This window comes from Sminthopsis crassicaudata, chromosome 3 (genome assembly GCF_048593235.1).
Source record: "Sminthopsis crassicaudata isolate SCR6 chromosome 3, ASM4859323v1, whole genome shotgun sequence".
Taxonomy (NCBI): domain Eukaryota; kingdom Metazoa; phylum Chordata; class Mammalia; order Dasyuromorphia; family Dasyuridae; genus Sminthopsis; species Sminthopsis crassicaudata.
The window spans coordinates 263,849,370-263,874,987 of NC_133619.1; the positions used below are offsets into that span (position 1 = coordinate 263,849,370).

Genomic DNA, 25,618 nt, shown 5'->3' on the forward strand with positions numbered 1-25,618 from the left:
TACACAGATTCAAGATACAGAAAAATGAAAAATTTTTATGGGCATAGATATCCTATGGGATTGTCATTTTCTTGAAATCCAATAAGTAGATTATGATAATCTCTAATCAGATCACTTCCAATAATCCTGTGATGAAGATATAGAGCATTCTAGACATAGGAAACAGCCAGAGAAAATGCCAAGAGATGGCATGTCTTGTTTATTGAACAGTTAGGAAACCTGTGTCACATGTTGAAAAATAAGGTGTAAGAAGACCAGAGAGGTAGAAGGGGCGGGGGGAAGGGGAGGAAGAGGAGGGAGGAATGATGGAGGAGGGATGGGAGTGAGAGAGAAGGTGAGGGGATATCTCTTAAGCTGTGAGACTAAGGGAAGGTTGGATTGCATTGCCCTCTATACTGATGGAGAAGGTAAGAGAATTGCCTTTAGGAGAAAGGATAATGAATTCTGTTTTGGATATGCCGAGTCTATTGGACATGCAATTTAAGATGTCTCAAAGGGAGATGGTGATATAAGAGTGGAGGTCAGCAGAGAGACAGGAGCAGAATAGGTTGATTAGAGAATGGTCAGCATAGAGAAGGTATTGATTTATTTTTCCCCTGTACTCCGATGATTGCTTTATATGTTACCTTTTTAGCTTTGCCAGTTTTTCATCATTTCCTCACTTGATAATGTTTCTATGTCATTATACAAATCACTGGTAAGAATATTGAGTAGGGACTGAGGACAGAGTCCATTTTAATGACTTTGAAAGTTATTTGTCTGTAGACAATATCAAAATCCAGTTGGCTACTTTGCAAATTCATGTGGTTATATTGATAAAAATACACATGAAACAAATTGTCTTTTTATACTATATTAGTAGCATCTTTTTTCTGTTTCTGTGAAAACATTTTGTTATAATTTTATATATATATATATATATTACATATATAATTACATATCTACTACAACCCTGCAGCACATGCAATTTTAGGTTGTTTGTGTATTATTCAGATAATCCTTAAATGTATTCTCCAAATTTGTTCTCTAAAATATAGAATGACTATTAAAATTTCTTTAATTAGCAAAATCAAAGATTAGAAATGTAAAAAATAATACAATACAGAGAAAATAAAATAAATTAGACTTAAAAGAAATGAAACCAATTCAAAAATCACACAAATAATCTATCCTTCAAACAGTTTGTTTGAATAACTTTTCTTCCTTAGGATGTATTTTTTTTTTAATGTAGTATCTCTTGATTTTTCTTGTATTATTAATAAATAGCACTTTAAACTTCAAAAAAATGCTTTCCTTACTACTATGCCTCTAGATAGCTTTATTTTACAGATTTAAAAAAAAAAAAAAAAGAAAGTTGGTCTGAGGGCTTAAAGGTGATTGATGAAATGGCCAGTGTGATTACAAGAGCCAGATCTTTAACCCTGTTCTTCAGATCCCAAATTCATTGGTTTTTTTCCCCCACGACATCATGCTATTTTTAGAAAAGGGTTTAATTAGCATTTTATGATTTTGTTGCTAGCATATGTCTTCTAGAATGTTTTTTAACATGAAATAAATTTCTTATCCTTGCTATTTACCCACATTATTGATTATATGAAATCAATCTTGATAAATCCAGACTTTATTTACTTCAAAGGTCTATGATTTCTTCAATGTGGGTTTTTCCTTTCACTGACAAAGAAAATGAAATGAGATGGTTTATGTTCCAGAGTTCCTATGACCAAAAAGTTCTTTATCCAGTAGTGCAGCCTTATATTAAGCTTTCCTGAACTTAGCATTGAAGTTTGTCTTTAGAGAATACACTCTAAGACTTTCTAGATTTGTAGAAACTTATAGAGTCTTTAATCTATTGCCTTAACTTTTAAGAATATTGAGTCTACTTCTTCTCCATAATGAAGCCTTATAGTGGAGAGAAATGGGAAATTGAATTTAAATAATTAAACTGTCAGTTTCATCTTAACCCTCAGATGTCAAAAATGTTCAAAATTGTACAAATACATTTTTTGTAATTATGCTCAGGCTCTGTCAGTAGTTTTATTTTTTATTCTTCACATAGTATTTATGCTTTTACTAGATGGTCAAGAACATTATAAAATTTCCCATTTCTGCATCTCTCTTATATCCTCACTGAAAAGTAATGGGTGGTAGAGAAGTTCAGAGGATACAACTGAGAAATATTTGCTTCTTCATGCCCCACTGTGAGGCATGAGAATTTATTTTGATGAAACTCACTTTAACATCCTTAAAGACTAATTAAATTTACCCTAAATTTGTAAGATTACTAATTTACTGAAATAGATTTCAGGATGTTGGTATTTATGGATTGGGAGAAGTGTAAAGTATTTTTATCAAATGAGAAATTCTGCTATGAAACTTGGTGATTTGTTAACCCTGAAACTTTTAAATAAAATATTCCAGAAAACTGTTAATTGCTCAACTAGCTACAGGAGGCAGTTTGCATTCGTGTCAGCATAGCTTATTCCTTTGAATAAGGACCAATTTTGTTGGAAAGATATTTTAATGGATTGTGTATCTCTGGAAATTGATTTAGCCTAAAAATAGAGATTGGCACTGACTGCTGCTTTATTTAGACAGGCCAGCAGGAACAAAAATTTCTTTCTAATGTAACTGCCTTTGACGACAACCACAAGACAAAGTAATATTTAACTACATTTTAAATAGGTATAGAGTGCTGAGGTAATCCTAAGTGTACAAGCTAAAATTTAAAGAACCTAGAATGTTAAGCTGGATGAATTGAACATATTTCCACTAACTTTTTTGGGGGGGAGAGGGATGAAGAGCTCTTAAAAAAAAAATCAAATTTGACTTTTGTAAAGATGGTGGAATAATATATATCTCTGCTAAGGATCCAAGAGCACTATTAAAAATTTTAATGACAAAGGGGAAAAAGGGAAGTAGGACTGAAAGAGGTATTGCTTTTTATATCAGAAAACCCAGTAAACACTGATGTACATGATGTTCATACACTTCTAGCCTCTTTTACCTGGATTCCCTGTTTCTCCAGTTTTCTCTGTAGCGCCCTAGCAGATAAGACCTATGTTACCTTCCACAGAATTGATCTAAGTTAGAGTTTAGGGCCTCCTATTTCTCCATGTGATGCTACCACAGTCCTTAACAAAAATGTCCAGAGGCTGATAAGGAAGGCCTACTTCTTCATGCATGGCAATGACTTGACCTGAAAATGCTCACTTCACTCCTTCTGAAGCACTATAATTCACATTTAAGAAGTGAGGCTCCATCCTTCAACCCTTACTTCTTCTTCCTCCTCTTTAAGGAAAATGACTTCCTTATTTCCAGTCTTTCATCTCTAACTGCCTGTTGGTCATCTCAAACTGGTTATCCAATGGACATCCTAAACTCAGCATGTCCAAAACTGAGCTCACTATCTTTCCCTTCAAACATTCCCTTCTTCTTAACTTGCTTATTATAATTAAGGATGTTATCATCTTTCCAGTCATCCAGGCTCACAATCTTCAACCCATTCTCTTTCACTCCCTCATATCCAATCTATTAATTTTATCCTCAAAATATGACTTATTGATTGTATTTTCATAATATCTATGCGATCCCTTTATCTCTTCTGTTACTTTCACCACTCTGTCACCATATCTAGACATTGTAATATCCTATTACTTGGTCTCTCTACCACAAGTTTCTTATCATTCCAATTTATCTTTCATTCATCTTTCAAAATGATCTTCTTCAAACACAAGTCTGATTATGTAATTACCATCCCGCCCTTGCTCAAATTTAGTAAACTCCAATGACTCCCTATCATCTCCAGGATCAAATATAAAGTCTGCTGTTTGACATTTAAAATTCTTCATAACCTGGTTCCCTTTCCCTTCTTCTTACACCCCACCACATTCTCTTCAATTCAGTGATACTGACACTGTGGCTCTTTGCTGAACAAGTTGCTCTATCTCCTAGTCCTTCCCTTCCTATTCATGTAATGCTCTTCCATCTTAACTTTGCTTTCTGGCTTCTCTGGTGTATTTCATGCTCCAATTAAAATCTCAATTTCTACTTTTTCCCCATTAGACTTGGAGCTCTTTGAGAGCTGTTCCTCTTCACTCCTCTCCTCCCACCTTTTTTTTTTTGAGTATTCCTAGCTGTTAGCAAAGTGCCTGGCATGTAATATTAGGTGCTTAATAAATGTTTCTGGACTGATTACACAGATTCTTACATGATTCCCAATCAGTAGTTTTATATCTGTTATGATGTATTTTATTCCATATTTATGATTATTCAGTACTTTACATTTATATTTTTCTAACTCTCTTAAAGAATAAATTCATCACTTAAAGGGATAAGGTTGCTGAATAGTCTACAAATAAAGCTTGAATTTCTTAAGTCTCAACCCTATCTACATCATCCTCCTCATGTCTGCTTTTGCACTGAAGTTACTAAATATCAAAGAATATATTCACTTAGTTTGAAGGACCATGTCAAATTATTATTCTACTTATTAATCTTCTGTAGCAGATACTGAATCATAAGCTACAATTATTTTCATGGCAGGCTTTTTGCAAAGGTTCATCGTGAGAATTGCAAGATGGAATGACTGATTTTCCATAAAATGTTCTTATTACCTTTGAAAACACAAAAATAAATCAACTATGAATTCTCTTGTTTGCTTCCCCAAAAAGAAAAAAAAAAAGCCTGTCCTTTTCTTATGAAGCAACTTCTTTATGATCCTAGTTTCATTTCCTGAGAAATTGTCAATTTTGTTATGGTACTCTTTTTTCCAGTAAAATATCAACTCCTATTCCATTGAATAACAATTTCATATTTTGAACCCTGGCAATTAAGTTAGTGTTTAGCTTTTTCATCACTCTCTTCATAGAAGCAGAAGGCTTAGGACCATTTCAAATTTTAATTTCTTTCATGGATTGCCATAACCAAAAATTCTTTACTGAATTCATCCAATCCACTAATAATCCAATTAGTCACTTGATTCACATTAAAGCTATTTCTGCTTGGTAGGACCTTTCTACTACTTTTTAATTTACCATAGTCTTCAGGGACCCTTCCAAGCTACATTGAGTCATCAGAGCTTATTTGCACCCTGTACTTATTATTCTGGGCAGCTTCATGATGCCTAGGGATCACTTCCTTTAGTGATTCTATACAGAAGATCATTGTAACTTGTCTTTTTCACTATAATGTCTAAAGACATGAGCATGAGAATCAGGAGAATAATTTCTCCTGATAAGTCCAGGTTTGTATCTGACAGCTACATAAAATATGGCTTTCTTTGCTACCTGTCCATTCTATACAGACTATCAGCCAAACTGAATTAGAAAACTGGATTACTGCAATCCATTCTGCTTGTGCAACTGCTGTAGCAAGACACCACCACAAAGAGGACACTCTTCGACTCCTGAAATCAGAGATCAAAAAACTAGAACAAAAGATTGATATGGATGAGAAGATGAAGAAAATGGGTGATATGCAGCTATCTTCAGTAACTGATTCCAAGAAGAAGAAAACCATACTTGATCAGGTAACCATTACTATTTTTTAGTTGAAATCTCTAGATTTTTGAAAGTGTTTGCTGCTTTGAAATTATGTAGTATCAACCTTTTATATTGTATATTGTATCAACCTTTTTTTGCGTGTGTATATATACAAAAATATTATGTGTGTGTATATATATACATATATGTATATGTATATATATACACACAAAAAATTGTATATGCAATTTGTATATTGTATCAACCTTTAATCTAGATGATAAATTCATAATTTTAACTGCCTATTTTCCTCAGCCTTTGATCAGGGTTATTTATTCATGAGTTAAATGGGAATGATGTTGGTGATCTCAAACTGGTTATCCAATGAACATCTTAAACTTAGCCTGTCCAAAACTGAGCTCACTATCTTTCCTCTCAAACATTCCCTTCTTCCTAACTTGCTTGTCATGGTTGAGGATACTACCATCTTTCCAGTCATCCAGACTCTCAATCCATCTGGCAAATCTGGCAATAAGGCAAAATCCAATAGAAATCTTCCCTCTCTCCCAAATGATGTACCATTTGAGGAAAGCAGACCTGCTTCATTTAAAGATTGAACTTTTATCCCCTTTATTGGCTTTTGGATCAGAACTGTCATAAATTTGGAGGCTTGTAATAAATTTAAGAGTAAATAATTTTATTGAATCAAAAGTAGAAGGCATTTTAAATAATAAATGTGTCCACATATATAATGTAATTAGGTGTCCCTCCATGTTATCAAAGGATTTTGCTACTCCCTAGATATATGTTTGGGCAGCTTCATGATGTAGAGTATATATTTATTATACTCTAACATCTGAATTCATTGGTTGTTGAAATAGCTCTTAAGAATAGCTTCCTTTAGTGATTCCTTACAGAAGGTCAAAATAATTTATCTTTTTCATTGTAATGTTTAACAACATTGAAACATGCATAATTTTTTTTAAAAGAAGACAAAGGTGAAATTAAAACAGAATCTAAATATTTTCCATTTACAAAAAAAAAGTCTATGTGGCTATTTTTTTTCCTTAGTAATGTGCTGAAACTTCAGTACTCTAATGGGCCAGCATGTTAGCTTCTACTTGTAATCTTAATTTCCCTTTGTTATATTTTAGTACATTTCAAGATTTGTCATCAAAATAGGTATTATGGTTGTTTTAGACAGTAGTTTATTAAGAATGCCAAGGAATACTTATTTAGTTTGGTTTACTGTTCATTTATTTCCCTTCTTTGGGCCTTTCTTCCCTCTCTCTGAATTTCTATTTTTTTCTATATATATTTATTTAACCCTTTTTCTGTTATTTTCTTTCTGTCTTTCACAAATATATTGTGTTGCACTCTATTTTTGGTCCCAAATATGTCTCCTCACACACACAAAAAAAAAGTTACATAATTTATCTGATATAAAAAGGTACAAGTTCATATTGAACAAAATTGGTCTTTTTTGAGCTTTTTTCTTTTTATACCTCTAGTTTATGGGCTAGGGATTAGTCAATAGGAAGTATATAATGGAGAATGGAAGGAAAACTAAGTAATATGCTGAAGGTTCTGCACCTATCATTATTATTGAATCAAATCTTTTCAGGAAAAAAAAAAATTATCCCTAGGTATAAGAACACCTGATTTCTTTACATTTGGAAATTTGGGGTCCTTTCCTCCTAAGTTTACAACAAATTTTGAAAAGTATATAAATTACTGGTATTCTTATGAATAGAACATATTAACTTGTTTATTTATTTTCTCTTCTTCATTTCTCTCTGTATGTAGATATTTGTTTGGGAGCAAAATCTTGAACAATTCCAAATGGATCTATTTCGATATCGTTGTTACTTAGCTAGCCTACAAGGAGGGGAGCTGCCAAATCCTAAAAGGCTACTTGCTTTTGCCAGTCGACCAACCAAAGTAGCCATGGGCCGCCTTGGAATTTTTTCTGTATCTTCCTTTCATGCCCTGGTGAGTTTGATTTGATGGTCAATGCTTGTTGTTTAAAATGTTCAATTTAATCATTAATTCCCAGAAGGACTTGACAGCAGTTTTCCAGCGTTCATATGTCCCTGTTACATAGAAATTTTTGGTTCTTTTCATACTTTGTACTGAATGCAAATCTTTACTCGGTCACATTCTAGGGTTTATTATATAAGCCTCAGTCTTGATGAGATTTATTACTTTTCCAAGTTAATATGAAATTGTAAAGGCTAAATAGATACTTGTACACCCTTTTCCTATGAAATTGCATCCCAATGTAGAATCACCATGGATACCATTCCCACACTTGGATGTTGAACTATAGAGCTTTTTGGACTAAATTAGTCTGTTGCTTTTTCTAGTCTATTATCTTACTTGGGTAGAAACTGTGGAAGCAGCTGTACCCGTCAATTGAATACAGAACTGTAATTCAGTCAGAGGTGTTTTTAGGCTCTTTGCAGAATAGCATCATTATTCAAATAATATGGACAAATTACAATTGAAAAGATGTTACAGAATTTGAGAGATAAATGAGCTCTCTTTAGCCATTTGGTCCAGCCCATACCAAAATGGATCTTTACTTTAACATACCTGACAAGTGGTCATTCAGTTTCTACTCAAAAACCTCCTAGAAGGAGGATTTACCACCTCTGTAGGCAGCCTAATCTATTTTTAGACATTCTAATTGTTCACAAGTTTTTCCAGGCATCAAGTATAAATTTACTTTTATAAAACTTTATTCTCATTTTTTCCTATTTCTATCCTTTCAGCCAATAAAGAACAAATCTTATCCCTCTTCTTCATGGCAAACTTTCAGATACTTGAAAACAATTATCTCCAATTCTTCTTTTATTTTGGTTACATATGACCAGTTTCTCTCAGCTAGCCCCCATAGGACATTCATTCAGGGCCCTTCATGATCCTAGCTGTTCTCCCCATAACAGTCTCCAATTAATTAATGATCTTCTTCAACCCTATCACTTTTAATAGTGGAGAAGGTTTGCATGGAATAAATTCACTAATGGATTCTCTATTGCCATTTGTACTTACAAAATAAATAGGAACAAGAATGTCTTTTAAAATTGTGAGTTCCAAATTCTTTCTCTTCCCCCTCCCTGAGATAGTAAGCACTGAGATATAGGTTATACATGTGCAATTATCTAAAACATTCCCATGACTTGTATGTGTATATAAAATTTTAGAAAAGAATAATATTAATTATTCTACTATTATACTATTCAAAAAATATGGCAAATGCATTCCCTATACCAGGAGTTCATAGATGCCAAGTACTTCCTGACTTTCTCCCCCCATAATTAGCAACTTTCTTTATACAGAGGTATTACTGCCCAATTCTTCTCATTTAAGCATTTCATGTGTTGGATGGGCTATTGCTTGGATCTGGGAGGAAGACAATTCTCTGATTGTTTCCATGAAAAAATTTGAAGGCTCCCTTTGTACTCATCTTTCAAATCAGTCCATTGATTTACTGGAACAAACATCAAATGAATACTTGGTTCAAAGCATTGTGCTAGGTACTCAAAACCTTTTGTTTTTTTTTCTTTTGGGGCTATGCAATACTGATACAAATATGGCTATTTGCACCATGAACTTATCTTTTTTTGTTTTTGAACTTTAATACAAAAAGTGTGTGTGTGAGGAGAGAACATTTCCATGTACATAGCACAGCATAAAGAGAAGATTCAATGTAAAACCTTAAATTTCTATTTCAAACTATTTACTTAGAAAAACAACTATGTAACAAATACTAGGCATTGTTTTTAAAGCTACCTTGCTTCTCTGTGCTTTCAAGTTTTCTTTTGTTCTCTCCTTTGCATTTTTAATTTTTTTCTCCCTCATTCCTTTCTCTACTCTAGAGAAAGCTACATACACATACATACTTATATACACATACTCATATACATACATACATACATACATGTACACAACACCTAGCCACTTAAGGACACATATGTTAAACCATATTATATACATACTTCTCTTTATCAGTTCTTTTCCTGGATCTGGATCCTTTGTAGTTGGTTTGAGTATGCTCAAAATGAATTAATCATTGAAAGTTGTTCTGAGGACAAAATTTCTGTTACTATATACAATATTTCCTAGGCATTGCTCATTTCACTTTTCATTATTTCATGCAAGTCTTTTCATGATTTTAAAAAAAGATCAACTTGCTCATCATTCCTTATAGCAACAGTAATATTCTATCAAATCACAATACCAAAATGTAGATAACCATTCCCCAATTAAAAGCAGTCTATCATTTTAGCCAATCTTGTAAGTGTAAGATGATAACTCAAAGTTGTTTTAATTTTCACTTCTTGAGTGGATGCCCATCAATTGGAGAATGGCTGAATAAGTTATTGTATAATATTCTGTAAGAAATGATGAACCGGATGATTTCAGAAAAGCCTGGAAAGGCTTACATGAACCAATGCCACGTAAAGAACCAGGAAAACCTTGTACACAGAAACAGCAAGATTGTGTGATGATCAACTATGATAGACTAGCTCTTTTCTGCAATTCACTGATCCAAGGCAATTCCAATAAACTTTGCATGAAAAATGCCATCCACATCCAGAGAGAGAACTATGGAAACTGAATGTGGTTTGAAGCATACTGTTTTTGCCTTTTTTTCCTCTGTTCATTTGTTTTTTTTTTTTTTCTTTCTTGTGTTCTGATTTTTCTTTTCCAACTTAATTTACATGGAAATATGTTAAAAGTGAATGTACACTTATATTCTTGTTAGTATGGGGAGAAGGAAAGGAGAAGAAAAAATTTTAGAACTCAAACTCTTACAAAAATGAATGTTTAAAAGCATCTTTACATGTAAGTAGAAAAAGAACATACTATTACAATAAAATTTCAAAAAAGAAAAAAATTTCATTTCTCTAATTGAAAATTATTTGGAGCACTTTTAATAGTATAGTTTTTTAAAAATTTTTTTGTCAAAAAACTGCCTTTTTATATACCTTGACCCTTAATCAATTATAAAATGATTTTCATTCTTATAAATTTGACATAATTCTTTATATATTTGAGAAATGAGATCTTTAAGAATCCATCTATAACATTTCCACCCCTAATTTTCTACTTTCTATTCTTGACTATATTAGTTTTATTTGTACAAAACCTTTTTAATTAAATATAATGGAAATTATCTTTTTTTGCACATCATCATGCTCTTTATCTTTTATTTATTCATAAATTGTTCTACCCATAAATCTGATAGATAATTTCTTCTATCTTCTTTTAATTTTCTTATGATGTCTTCTTTATATCCAGGTGATGTATCTGTTTTGACCATATCTTAGTAAATTAAGATGTTGGTCTATGCCCAATTTCTGCCAGACTGCTTTCCATCTTCCCCAATAATTTTTTTAAACTAAATAGTGAATTCTTATCCCCAAAACTTACATCTTTACATTTGTTACACAGAAGGGTACTATTTCCCTCTATCCTGTTTTTCTCATTATTTATATTTCTCACCCTATTTACCATTCCTTCCCTTACCATTTACCATTATCTTCCCTTAAGTTTTTGGATCTATTTTTCCAACTAGTTGACTTTCTTTTCATAATTTTCTTGTACATCTCTAATTTTTCCCCCTAATTTCTCCCCAGTCTTTTTTATTTGATTTTTAAGTCTTTTTAAAAATTCTTCCAAGAATTATTTTAGGTTTTGTGACTATTTGATATTCATCTTTGAAGTAGGAGTGACCTTTTTAACTTCACTATCTTCCTCTGAATTATATTTCCTATCCCCATATTAGCTAGCCACATCAAGTTCTTTCTCCATTGCTTTCTTATTTTTATTTTATTTTTTAGCAGTTTTATTATAAGCAGGTTCTAGTTCTGAGGTATAGGGAATGGTGCTACAGACCTCAGGTCTTTCTTCTTATTATTTTCTGAGTCCTGTCCTGGGCCCAACCTTGGATATTTCTTCTGCACCCCCATTTAGCTGTTCCCCAAATGCTTTGCTTCTTGCAGTCCCTCCAGAGGCAGCAAACTTTAGCCCTTTTCCCCTTTTGTGATGTATCAACCAGGGACTCTGCTCTGTTAGAGGTGCCCACAGTCAGCAGAGACCCACCTTTCTACCATGCACTCATGAGATTTGTGTTTGCTCCTTCTCATCCTCACCCAGAGCTACAGCTTGGAACCAATCTGATCAGTACAAAGGGTCTTTGTCTCCCCTGCTCAGCTCTGACCCCTCACAGTCTAAGGGAAAAGTTCTCTGACCCCTCACAGTTTAAGGGAAAAGTTCCTATGGCTCAGCTTGTTGCCATTATCCAGCTACCCCTGCTACCTGCAGGCTTGTGGGCTTTTGATTTAGCTGAGTCTTACTGCAGGTATTTGTGCTTCAGTTGGGCCAAACCTCTGCCCAGAGAGGTCCGTTCTTTCCTAAGGTTCTCTCTAGTTGTGTCAGGAGGAACACTGCTTCAATACAATTTTTATTTCTGAGGCTCACTTTGAGGAGATGTTCTGTATTGATTGTGGGGGAAATTTGGATTTCCTTCTTCCCAGAATCCTCTTATCTTTTTAATGCAGCTTATCTTTTTAATACCGAATTTAGTTTTTACTGGAATAAGTCATGTAGCTAATAAGCTGATTTGTTGTATAAAAAGAATCTTCCCAAAAAAACCTCATTCATTTATTTTTATGACCATTTTTGTCTCTCACTGCCCCCTCCCATTTGAACAATAAGAAGAAAAGCAGGTTCTCACCCTGATTATGCATAATTCAGCAAAATAGATACCCATATTTAGTCATGTCCAAAAATATATATTTCATTATTCATTTTAAGTCCCTCACTTGCTGACAGGAGATAGCTAGAGAGTATATTTCATCTTGAGAACCCTAGACTCAGTTTATTATCTGTAAAGATGACTTAATGGATATTAAGAAAAATATTTGCAATCTTTGTCACATGTTTAAATATATTCCTATTACAACTCTTATGTTTAATACCAACAACTTTCTGAATCTAACATTAGAGATGTTTTAGGAAAAAGGAGCAATTAATATAAGGCCTACAGTGCTGTAAATATTTACTATTCAGCAACTATTATGTGATATAAGCTGTTTTTAATCTTTCCACTCCACTCCCCTTCTATATTTTTTGGAGCTCATTTGTTGTATGACATCTTCAGTAGTTTCAGACTGACTCTGTGTTGATGTGGTTAATAATATTCAGTGTGCTTTGTCAAGTCCTACACAATTCAACCCATTGGACTTTTATATATACAGAGCTAAAGCAGATTTTTTAGGCTCTCTAGAATTGACATCTTTCTTCAAATAATATAGGCAAATGATAGTTGAGAAGATATTTACGGAGTTGTATAAGTAGATGAGCCATTGGTAGCCATTGGTCTAAGTTTTTTTGATTCTTAATTTAGTCTTTATTTAACAGCAAGAGGTATGAATTATTTAATTCATACCCTTTGCTTCAACGCAAGTTCATAAAACAGTAGTTAATTATCACTACAGTATATGGGTTGCTACAGAAGTGTAGGCAACCATATTTTTGATATGCACTGAATTGGGCCTTCCTGTAAGTGCTAACCTTTTCGCATAACTCCCTCAAAATGACTTTTTCAGGCAGCACAAGCTTTGCTTGCTGATTTGTCCTTCTGTGGGACAAAGAATCTCCTCTTGCCTTAATGCAAACAAAAGCCTTGCAACACCAACTCTCTTTTTTCTTCCTGGTCTTTTCATTATGCTTATGCTACCAACTCTGAAAGTAAAGTGTAGCTTCTCACCAAAATGTAGATTAGTCATGTAGGCTTCTTTTACCCTTTTACTTCTGTTACCCAGCAATATATTATCCATGAACTCTATAGCAATTATTTTTGGGGAGTTCCCTGCATGAACAACTATTTAAAAGTAGGCTCTAGGATATTCACTCTGGTCTTTTATTTCAAGTTGAACTTGTTCCTCCTGCTGCTCCCTTTTTCATAAAAGAAAGCCAGTGGGTGGGTCAATTCAGGTTTCTCATACTTCACCTGAAACTTTGGGACTTGATTACAACATTTAGGATAAAGTGCAAGTCTGAACTATTGGTCTGATGAGCTCTTTCTCAGGTCTCTCTGAGGAAAAAAAACAAACAAACAACTTTTATTTACATGTTTTTAATATTTATTCAAAACCTTAATGTCCCACAGGGTATTTGTTTTATTTATTTATATATCTATACAATATACATTTTATATATATATTTATGCATATATAACATTATAAATAAATCAGTTAATTTTTTCATCTCACTTTTTGAGGAAGCATTGATTTTTCTGAAACAAGGAAGAAGTTGTTTTAGTTCTTTATTTTGCATCCTATTTTTTTGCATAATTTTTGCATAATTTGCATAATTGTTCTTAATACATTGGATTCCTCAGAGAGGCATGTTGGTAGTGAGGGCACTGGTTTATAGAGTCAGACCCTGAGTTTGAATCCAAATCAGACACTTTCTAACTATATTCTTTCACCTTTGTTTATTCATCTGTAAAATGGGAATAATAATAGCACTTATCTCTCAGCATTATTGTGAGGGTCAAATGAAATAATAATTGTAAAGTGCTTAGGAAAGGGCTTAACATATAATAAACACTATACACATTTTAGTAATCATCATTGTTATTATAAATAGGGTAGTATTAGCAATGGCATTGTATCTTCTTGATCTTTGATTCAGGAACTCTTTTGCTGTTATCAGGTGGCAGCACGAACAGGTGAAACTGGGGTAAGACGAAGAACTCAGGCCATGTCCAGAAGTGCAAGCAAAAGAAGAAGCAGATTTTCTTCTCTTTGGGGTCTAGACACTACCTCAAAGAAGAAACAGGGAAGGCCGAGCATCAATCAGGTAAGGGTCCACAGTAATAATCACATGAGTAGATCCGCATTAAGAGAAGATGACCAGAGCAAAGTAAGTGGTAGCTCCTCTGTACTTACTGGGTTCTGTTTTGAGAGCCTCAGGTGGGGCATTAACAAATTGGATCATGTCCAGAGGATGTTGGGCAGTAGTGGGTGAAGAATTTAAGGATGTTTAGTCTGGAAAAATTAAAATTTATTAGCAACGAGATAGCTATCTTAAACTATTTATGTGGTATATTGGATTGCTTGCTATCTAGGAGAGGGAGAGAGTGGGGAGAAAGGGAGAAAATTGGAACACAAGGTTTTTCAAGGGTCAGTGGTGAAAAATTATCCTTGCATATGTTTTGAAAATAAAAGGTTTCAATAAAAAATTTATGTGGGAGAAGACTGTTTGTTCTTCCTGCCTACAACAGGGAGAAAAGTATAGATAGAATTGATAATTACAGTACCTAGTAAATAGCAAATGTATAAATAAATTGAATTTGTAAAGAAGTAAAATTCTAAAAATCAGAACTGCCTCAAAACTGAATTCCCTAATACTATACTGCCTGGCAGGAACTGGCAAATTCAACTTTCAACCTGGTGCTTGGATATTAAAGATATATGGATGAGTTTTTATGATATTCTCCAATTTCTTATAGTAGTTTTCCCTTTTATCCTTCCTCCTCACTCCCCAAGAGAGTTATCCCATATAACATGTATTTGGATTTTTTTTTTTTAGAAAGGAAAAAAGTAAGCACAACTGACCAGTGCATTGAAAAAAGTCTAAAAAAATTGTGCAATGTGTAACACCTGTGGATCTCCCACCTCAGTAAATGTCAGGGTTTGAGGAAAGGTCAGGCTCTCTTCTCATATCTTTTCTTTTAAGTCCTATTTGATCCTTATGGTTCTGTTACATTCATTTTTGATTTTTTGGTGTTTTGTTCTTTCCATTGTTGCTGTAGTTATTGTTATGTATTGTTAATTCATTCTGTATCAATTCATTTAGATCTTCCCATGCTTCTCTGTATTCATCACACATCATTTCTTATGGCACAGTCATAGTCCATTTGTATTACCACAATTTGTTTATCCATTTCCCAGTTGATGAACATCTTTATTTATAATTCTTTGTAATTACAAAAAAGGGCTATAAATATTTTGGTGAATAAAGAACTTTCTTCTTATCAGTGACTTCCTTGGAGCAAAAGCCCATTCCTTTGACCACTTCTCTTTAGGGAATAACTATTTACCATATACTTGTGTGTGTTTGTTTTTGTGTGTGTAGATATACATCCTCTGACAAGGGTTTGGTATCTAAGATATCTAAATAATGAATAAATATATGTAAAACTAATAGCCACTCCTCAGTAGTAAAGAATTATTAAGCATCTAGAATGTGCTATGCACTGTGCTGAGTACTAGGGAAGCAAAAGCAGGAATGAAATAGTTTTTGTTCTCAAAAAGTTTACATTCTTTAGGAGGAGGTAACATATTATAAGTATATACAGAATAAATAAATACAAAGTATGTTTTTTTGTTGTTGTTGTTGTTTTTTGTAGGAGGCACTAGAAGATAGGAAGATGAGAAAAGACCTCAAGTGGTAGGAGGTAGCAGTTGAGTTTATTTTTGAAGGAAGCCAGGGATTTTAGGAGCAGAGGAGATGGAAGAGAGTTAGTTCCTGAGATGAATATGGAGGTGTCATAGATGAGAAACAGTAAGAAATCCAATTTGACTGAATTGTAGAATATATGAAGAAGAATGGTTTGCAAAAAAAGCCTGAAAACTAGTTTGGAGCTAAATTAGAAAAGACTTCAAATATTAGAGAAGAAAGTATTTAATCCTAAAGACAATAGGGATCCATTAGAAGGTATTTGGTAAGAGAATGGCGTGATCACCTTTGTGTGTTATGTGGGTTATGACTTTGATAGCCATATGGAGGATGAGGGGATAGTAGAAGCAATAATACTAAGGAGGCTTTTGCAGGAATCCTGGTGAAAGATGATGAGGCCCTGAACTAGAAGGGCATGAATGGTAAAAGAAGTGGTGGATATAGAATTAACAACTCTTCTCAGTTGATTGGCTAAGTGGAATAAGGCCGAATGAGGAACTGAGAATTACTTTCGAATATGTGGTAACATGATGATACCCTTGACAGAAATATTCATGAAAAAAGACTAGCCAAAAAGAGAATCATAATGGCAATTAATAAAAATGAATTTGATTAATAATGGAATCTTCAGTGTTATTTAAGAAGAATTAGAAAGTATTTTTTTGTTTCTGAACATAAACTTCTGTAGGTGGTGATACTTCTGACAAATAGATTAAAAAATAACATCACTATTTTTAAAATTTGCAATTAAATAGATGGTATTGATGAACAGCTTTTTCTTTCCCCTTTTGAGTCATTGTATGTGGTTTTGTTCGGTGTATTTAATCTATTTAGTATATATTACACTGAACAGCAAAGTAGTATAAGTATTAATTTTAATTATTTAATTTATTTTCAATAGTTCTTGCTGAGCTCTAATCTGATAAACTCTGTAGGATCATTCAATAATTATTTTACTATAATGAAATATCTGTCTTCTTTGCAATGGAGAAAAATTATTCTTAATTTTCTAATTATATGCATTTTTCTGGGCAAAGTACATATTTCTTTAGTGCCAGTGCACATGGTTACAACATGTTCATAAACATTTGCTTTTGAATATGACTTTTATAGTAGTATCTTTCCCCATGTGCAGTGTTTATCAGGTAAGTCTTTAGTATATAATTCATGAAAATTCAAGAGAAAATAATAGTCACCAATTTTAAAACCAAAATAAGAAGTCATGGTTGTAAACAATTATGTACAAACAATTTATGCCTTTTGAAGTATTTAGACACATTTGAACTAAGCATAATAATTATTCCAAATTGGCTGAGTAATAGCTGAAGCAAAAATTCTTCATTCTAAGAAGTTAAAAAATTCATTGCTTTTGCCCATTTCTTTTTTTTTTGGGGGGGGGGGAGTGCCAGTGGATTTTTTATTTTTCTTTTCTTCTGGCAGTTTCATAACTTAATGGAAAATATAAAAAGAGACTTTTTGATCAAAATTTAACTGGGAAAATTTACATGTGTATTTTTATGTATATGTACATGTTTATACAATGTATATATTTGTATAAACATTTATATGTAAATCAACAACAACATGTAAGTCCTAGGGACACAAATAAAAGGATAATAGTTCCTGCTCCTAAAGAGCTTACATTCAACTGGTAGAATTAAAGCATGGTCACAAATAATTGAATAAAAGATATAGACTAAATAATAATCGATTTGGGCAGGGGGCAGATAAGATACTAATAGGAATGTCTGCTTGAAGAATTTGGCACTTGAATTAAAATTAGGAGAGAATCAAAAATTCCTCAGAAGCCAAGGGTTACTGATACAGGCTTAGCAGCCTATATAGAAGCACAGTTGGAACTGGAATTTTTTTAGGGGGGTTGTTTTTGGTTTTTAGCAAAAACAGTAGATTGGACATTTCAACTGGATTGTACTTAGTTTGGGGGAGGGGACAATTGAGAGTTAAATCTAATCTGCCTGAAAAAAAAAGAGACTTTAGCCAGGTGTTTTGTTTAAATTAAATGTTATAATGATTATGAGCTTCCTAAATATTGGGATAATCAGCTATATCTCTATATCTGTTGCACAAAATCTTAATAAGACAAAATGGAAAATGGAAGCAAAAAAATAAATAAATAAAACAGTCCTGTTCTTGAGGAGCTCACCCTGTAATGAGGGGAGATAACACAGAATGGAAGCTTTTGGTTATAGGAAATATGTAAAGACCTGGTGACAATATCCTTTGATCAAAAGGATGGGATAGATGGTAAGGCAATAGTGGTCCTTCATCTTACCAAAAGAATTTTAATTGGCACTTTGCTCATCATCCACATGGTATAGATTGACATTTCTGGGTGGGATAACATAGTTTATGAACATTGGAAAGAGAGGAATGGGCTCAAGGGTCAGATTGGAACAGATGCTCTGGGTTTCCTTGTGGTGATGGAGAGAGGTGGGGGGAGGGGACAAGTCAACATTTAGTTGGGAGGGGAAAATAAGGGGGCCATTGGCAGGGAGTTGATCTGGGAGGATGGGTTCTACTATCAAAATGATGTTCCATCTGGAAATATTTTAGTTAACGTCCTCAAGATGGCAAAATATCTAGATTTTGGCTGAAGCACCATTTCAGTGTTAGCTTTTTTCCTCCCACATACTTTCAAGTAAAATGTAGGAAGCAGCATGGCTGTAAAACATGTCCCTGTAAGTTTAAAAAAAATTTAAGACATCTACTACCATTATGGGAATGTATCAGCAAATAGCTAAGGAAAATACAAAGAAAATCCCAGAAAGTTAAAGCACAAATAAAAAAATAATTTCCTCATTCTAAATGACCCCATAGCTTAAGAATGCAAAGGATTTTCCATTAAAATGAAATATATGAAATCAATTATATATGTGTACATATATTGGATTTCACATATATTTGAACATATTTAACATATATTGGGCTACCTGCCATTTAGGGGTAGAGATGGGGAGTGGGAGGGCATAATTTGGAACAGAAGGTTTTGCAGGGATTGATGTTGAAAAATTATCCATGCATATGTTTTGTAAATAAAAAGCTTTATTTAAAAAATCAATTATGAACTATAGCACATTTACACACACAGATGTACAGACAGATGTATACCATTTTAAGATTCCAGGAAAGGCAAATTACAAAAAAAATTCATAAAATGGAAAAAAAAGAAAAAGCAATTCAAACTGAAAGGAATCAATTATAAGGGTATAGAAGAAATTTAGGAACTGAGCTGCCAAAATGATTTATTCTTTTGTAAGACAAGTATTTGTTTATAGTCCAAATATATAAAAAAATGCTTCATTTGAATGTGGAATGGATAGATCTTCACTCTTTTATCTCCAAGACATACTATAATGATAATGATAGCGTGCATTTATATAGTGCCTAGTGTAGACCAGGCACTGTGCCTAAGCATTCAATTATTATTTCATTTGATTCTCATAACTATGGGAGGTAGGTGTTATTTTTATTCTCATTTTTTCAGATGAAAAAACTGAAGAAAATAAAGGTTAAGTTCCCACGGTTATACAGCTAGAAAGTCTTTGAGGCCATATTCAAATTCAAATTTCTATAAGTCTAGGAATATAATACTTTGACAGGTCCAGGATAAGTACTAATTTTCTTGATCATTCTTAAGAGGAGTGTAATAACTTTATAGATTCACTCCCTCCCATTAAATTGTTTACCCAAAAGACCATTTTGAATCATAGTGAACAAACCTAATTATCCAAGTAAACTAGTAAATGGAAGTCAGGAAAGTATGTAGATTGAAATATATAATGGTAAATAAATTCTAAACTGGAAGTCAAATAAAAAACCTCAGCTTAACCAATGAAAGAAAAATTTGATCTCATCAAGGGGACTATTCTCTCAAAAGTTTTAAACATTGAAATTCAAGGGATCTGATGAAGAATTAACTTCCTCCACATTTCCAGGAGTCCTGGTCACCATTTAGAAGTTTATACTTACTTTCATGATCTTTCCTCTCTGCTATACCCTTACAATATCTGTCTTATGGAGGTAAACAGCATTATTTATATTCATTGTTCTCTCAACAAATAAAAAGTACTGTTTTCCCTTGCATTTTCAGTATATAACACAGGATAAATCTCTCTGGAAAAACTACCTATCTTCATTGAGTGGGATTGGACATTCATTACATGATTAACTTAAATGAATTAATCATATTCAGACAACTAATTCCTCCAGTAGTAAGATGTTTCTTGATTATGCTCTAGAAAATAACTTTCTCATTTTAAAGAATGGCAAATATAAGGAAATAATGTGTTTTGTTTTGTTTTTGTTTTTGTTTTGCATGTGAGAGTATATCATAATCTTATATAATGTGCTCTATTACACTTGACCATTTCCCCAAAACTGTTTTATGCTGTAATTCCAGATTTTTTAAATAGTGGTTTTATATATGCAGGTGTTTGGAGAAGGAGATGACACCATAAAGAAATCTTTAGAAGGAATATATGATGACACTGTTCCAGATGGCAAGGTAAAAATAAACATGTTTTGTTTTTGTAAAAGGAGCACCATAAGTACACCAACCTACACAAAGTGAACTGTTTTTTTTGTGACACTAATAAACTCGTGTGGATGTTGGGAAACCAAAAACTGATTGTTCACATTAGTGATGTGATTTTATTTAGTAGAAGAAAAATTCTAATCCTTAGTCTGACACATCTTTTATAACAAGCATTGGTGGAGCACAGGTACAGATCCTCTGAAGACAAATAATATGTAGAAGTGAATTTGGGGAGCTAGACAAAGCCATATGTTTTAATCAGGAGTTTTAAGTTAAAAAAAAATATCACCCATCGAAGCCAAGTGGGGGGAGGTAAAATAATTTCTTATGTGAATCTAGGAGCTCTTCTGAATTGGCATTTTCTTTAGAAATAATGGTAGCTAAAATATTATTTACATTTTCATTGCCTTTTTTCTTAACATTTTAATTAAGTTTAATTGCCATACTTGTGTTGTATAGTGACTTTGACATAGTAAAGTTGTATTGAAATGAGAAAAAAAAATCAGACTTAAGGCATGAGCTTTGTGTTCCATGGGATGATCCCTTATAATTCCAATTTCTCTGTCACTGCCATTTCGTACCTAATTTTTCTCTGCCTTTGAAGTAGGAAAGTCATATAGTTATTTTCCTATTCATAGGATATTAGGACCTTAAGTTGAAAATGAATTTAAATTAAAAAAAGAAAATGAATTTGTTGCACAAAGGCAAAATAATATGATGGTAAATAAATTCTGTAGAGTAAAATAAACCACTTGGACTTAACAAATGACAGAGGAATTGATTTCACTAAAAGGAATATGATAGCTGCATGGTATAAAAGAAACTATAAGTGATCCTCTTTTGCTAGTCTGATAATATTATTTCTCTTTATTCAGAGGGAAAAAGAAGTGGTGTTATCTAGTGTGCACCAGCACAATCCTGACTGTGATATTTGGGTCCATGAGTATTTCACACCCTCTTGGTTCTGCCTGCCAAATAATCAACCTGCCTTGATAGTTGTCCATCCAGGGGATACAGCCAGAGACATATTGGAATTAATCTGCAAGGTATGAAATGCTAATATAGTTATTTTCCTGAATAGGGTAGAATAAGATAAAGATATTTTCTGTAGAAGGCATATTAGAACATGGGACCTCAGATTTCTTTTGGACTTTTCAGAGGATTAATTGTATTTAGTCTTTTCTTTTAAAATGGAATTTAATTCTTTTCATCATGCACTCTGGAGGATCTCTTCAGTGTAAAAATACATGAATTATTTTATTAGAAAATGGTTTTTCTTCCCCAACAGATGTGGAGGAATTTAAATGGTAACATTCTCCTGTAATGTGGTAGATAATTCTTAAGCTCTGCTGTAGTCCTGTGAAAATCAGAAGCATACAATCTTAATTGTTAACCAGAAAAACTTAATTTAGTTTTGGGTCAGATTATCTATAATGGTGTCTTTCTACTCTGAGCTTTTGGGTTTTCACAAAATAAGTGATTACTCTCGGTGTCCAGATTCCCTAATATAATCTTTATGCTGTTTGGAACCAAGGAGAACTTTTTGTCTATGAAAAGAACACAAGACTGGTTTTTCTAGAAAACCTTAAAATAGCCATTTTTCCGGAATAATTTCAGTATTTTATTTTTGAGGCAAATAATAATGGCAAATCATGAAATGTATTTATTAATACATCTAATGTATTTTTTCCTTTTGGAAGGGAAAATTTTAATAAAAATGATTATTTTTTCTTTTACTATGATTCTTATTTCACATTCTGAATGGATTTATTTTCTGTGAATTTAATAATTGGCATTTTCCCCCTTATGATACATATAATTTTTATATTCACTTGCCATGGGAAAAAAGACTAGTACAGAAAATATTTCAAGATCTTCATCTCATGTACAGTTTGTTATTAGAATGATTCGTGTAGCCAAGGCATGCCCTGTGAACCACTCATGTTGGAAGCATCCCATTTGGCTAATGATATGCACAAGTACTCTGTTTCTTTCTTTTAGGGTTCACTCATTTACCTTAACTTGCTCTCAAACCATAAGTTTCTAGGAGGTTTCCCCAAGTAGGGAGATTAGTTATTCCCATGGCCTCAGGTTTATGATTCAAAGTATCTGAGGTCTAGGAATAACACTGATTTGGAAGAATCAGGTATATACTTCTTGTCATTATTAGTTGTTAAACATAAATTATTTAGCTTCATAATAAAGCAAAGAAAAAAAAATAAATGAAAGTAAGAAAAGAAGTGTTTATAACATTTACTCAGTAAGAGACAAGAGCAAGAATAATCAAAATATTGTAATGTACCTATAATGTCACACTCTTCCAGCAGTGTGGGGCGTACACAGCAACCCAGCAGAGAGACATATAAGGAAGCAAACCAATGATCCTGAAGCAACTTATGACTACTTAAGTTTTGAAAGTTAGAGCTTTTCTCATGCTCTTTCATGGAAATTATATTTCCCTCCAAATAGCATCATTTTCTTATTCCTCATTTTTTTTTTTTATCTTGTAATTATTTTAGTGTGATAACCTATTAGTTCATTCTCATTCACTTCTAAAGGATTTTTTTTCACTTTGTTTTAGGTACATCAGCTAGGTCATGCAATCCATTACCTTCGTCTCAAGTTCCTAATAGACAACAAGATGCAGTATTATGTTCCAAAGCCAGAAGAGGACATATATGAACTGGTAATTTTAGGAGGAATCCTCAAATTCTGTGATTTGGCAGTGATGTGGTTTAAAAAAAAAAAAAAAGTTCCTTCATCAGGACCCTGATATTGCTGTTACTGTCAGATTAGTTCTTTGTTGAAATGCCAGCTTTCTGTTCTGCAAAAGGGGAAATGTAAAGAAAATGAACAATAAATGAATGTAAAGAAAAAAAGGCTAAAATTACCAAAGATCTTAGGAAGAAGTAAATCAGTTAAAAACCTTAAACAAAAGCAGATAAATCAGCAGGATAAATATTAATAGAAGAAGGGAAGATAGTCTTCAAGACATCTAAATTAGTTCAGAAATCTCTGGATAAATATTGTAAGACAAAGGAAAAATGAAGTAACACCTTGATGTGGCAAAGGACTCCTTGAATTCTCAACAGGGCATTGAACACAAGATGTTCTCAGATGGTTCAAAAGAGAAATAAGAATTATGAAAGCTGAACTTATGGCTTGCACAACAGAAGTTATTGTCAAAAAAGAAAAACTTGAATGACCAGTGGTGAGTTTCTTCCAAGAAACAAAAGAAAACAACAAATTGGGAATACAAATTGAAGAAAAATCAAGAAAAAGAGAAGCTATTACATTAAAAGAAAATAATCTTCATACAAGCAAAACATATTGGTCTTGAAGACATGTGACAACTGAAAGATCATAATTCTTCCAGAAGAATATGATAGGCTGAAAAATATGAACACCTTAATGCAAAAATAATATAAGAAAATTTCTCAGAACTTCTGAACACAGAAAACAAAGTGCCAATTTAAAGAATCCATAAATTCTCCTAAAAACCTATGTTGCAAAATCCAAAACAACCAATGAAATTTAATAAATACAATGATTATCAAATTTTGCAAGTGACTAGAATAAAGACTTTCAAATATAAAGGAAAGGAAATTAAAAAAGAAATTATCATTATGCACTCACCAATAACTGCAGAAGGGAATGGAGAAATGCATTTTGAAGGTTAAATACAAACTAAAGTGAAATACACCACAAATTTTAAAGGGTAATATACTATAAAAGAGAGGTATTTGAAGCATTCAAATCCTATCAAATAAAAAGTCAATAAATTATTTGCAGTACTTTGAATACAAGAAAGATAAATACTATGTTTTGATCCACATTCAGCCCAACAGCCCTCTTTTTGAGTGTAGATGGCTTGAGAAAGAGATTTTCTAATAAGAAATGATGAAATGTTTGTAAACTGCTGGGATTTGGTACTTCCGGATTTAGGAGGCAAAAAAAAAAAATCTGTTGCATTCCCAGATTAGCATCATACTTCAGAGGAAGGGAAACTGGATTTCCTGGAGACATTTGATATCCAGAAGAGTGAGAGATCATGGACCCCAAGAGAAGATTTCATGGTAAATGGGGGAAAATGATCATGAAGAAGACAAGGAGTAGTCAACTATATTTTCAGCTATATAGGAATATTTCTACTGTGAAGAAGTAATTCAGTCTTCTCTGTCTCCTGCAAGAGTTGATACTTATAAAAATGAGTTTCAACAAGAAAAAAAGAGGTATAAGATTTTTAACTGCCAATAATAGAAACCTTAGAGGAAAACATTCAAAATAGACACCTTAAAATTTAATTTCTTGAGGAACACAAATAATAAAGAAGAAATTAAATAAGCATAAAGATTATATTGCTATCTATTAGTATTCTGTAATGACAAATTGTTTTATGTTAGGATTACAAGGTGCTAACTCAGGTTGTCTAAATGATTCTCTAGCTCAGAATTCACACCTTTAGTTCACATGTTTTAAAGGAGTTTACACCTTTGAAATACCCACAAGCCCATTCTCTGGGAGGATATAAGGAGCCACCAAGGCTGCCTCCAGGGACATTGAGTTTGGATGGCAGTCTTGAAGAAGGAGTCAAGACTGGGATAAGAACAAGACTTCCCGGGAGAGCTTCAGGGAAGCTCCAGGAGATTCAGAGCCAGGATTCAGGAAGAAGATTTGAGATTCTACCTTCACTCTGGCTGGAGGCTCCAGAAGCCTCCCAAGAAACCTGCTCACAGAGGAAAAGATTATACAGAAAAGAAACTTCCTCCCAGAGAAGGATTATAATTGAGAGACAACAGGACATTACAGTTTTATATAGAAAATCCTCATGAATCAGCAAAATTGTGACATGCAAACTAAAACCACAAAAATCAATAAGATTTCTAATGTAATGAATGATAATAAAATCCAGAAGGCAATAATAAAAATGGGAATATCATTGAAATATCTACAAAACACCTAAAATACTGGGGGAGTCAAAATACAAAAGTACACCAGATGCTTATATATAATTCAGTTAGGGGTATTAAAAAAAAAAATTAAATTGCCTAAGTGCTTATCATTGAGCTATACCACTAAAACAAAAATGTCAGTATTATCAATC

General features: G+C 32.9%; 1 protein-coding gene across 4 annotated transcripts in view; it reads left to right on the plus strand.

Moving 5' to 3' along the window:
• Positions 1–25,618, plus strand: part of TIAM1 (TIAM Rac1 associated GEF 1) — a 125,196-nt gene that overhangs the window by 47,882 nt on the left and 51,696 nt on the right. For all 4 annotated transcript variants that reach the window (XM_074300672.1, XM_074300670.1, XM_074300671.1 and 1 more), the window contains exons 5-10: positions 5,303–5,527; positions 7,287–7,472; positions 14,211–14,357; positions 20,410–20,484; positions 21,390–21,560; positions 23,096–23,200. In XM_074300672.1, the coding sequence (XP_074156773.1) occupies positions 5,303–5,527; positions 7,287–7,472; positions 14,211–14,357; positions 20,410–20,484; positions 21,390–21,560; positions 23,096–23,200 (909 nt within the window). The remainder of the gene's footprint in view (positions 1–5,302; positions 5,528–7,286; positions 7,473–14,210; positions 14,358–20,409; positions 20,485–21,389; positions 21,561–23,095; positions 23,201–25,618) is intronic.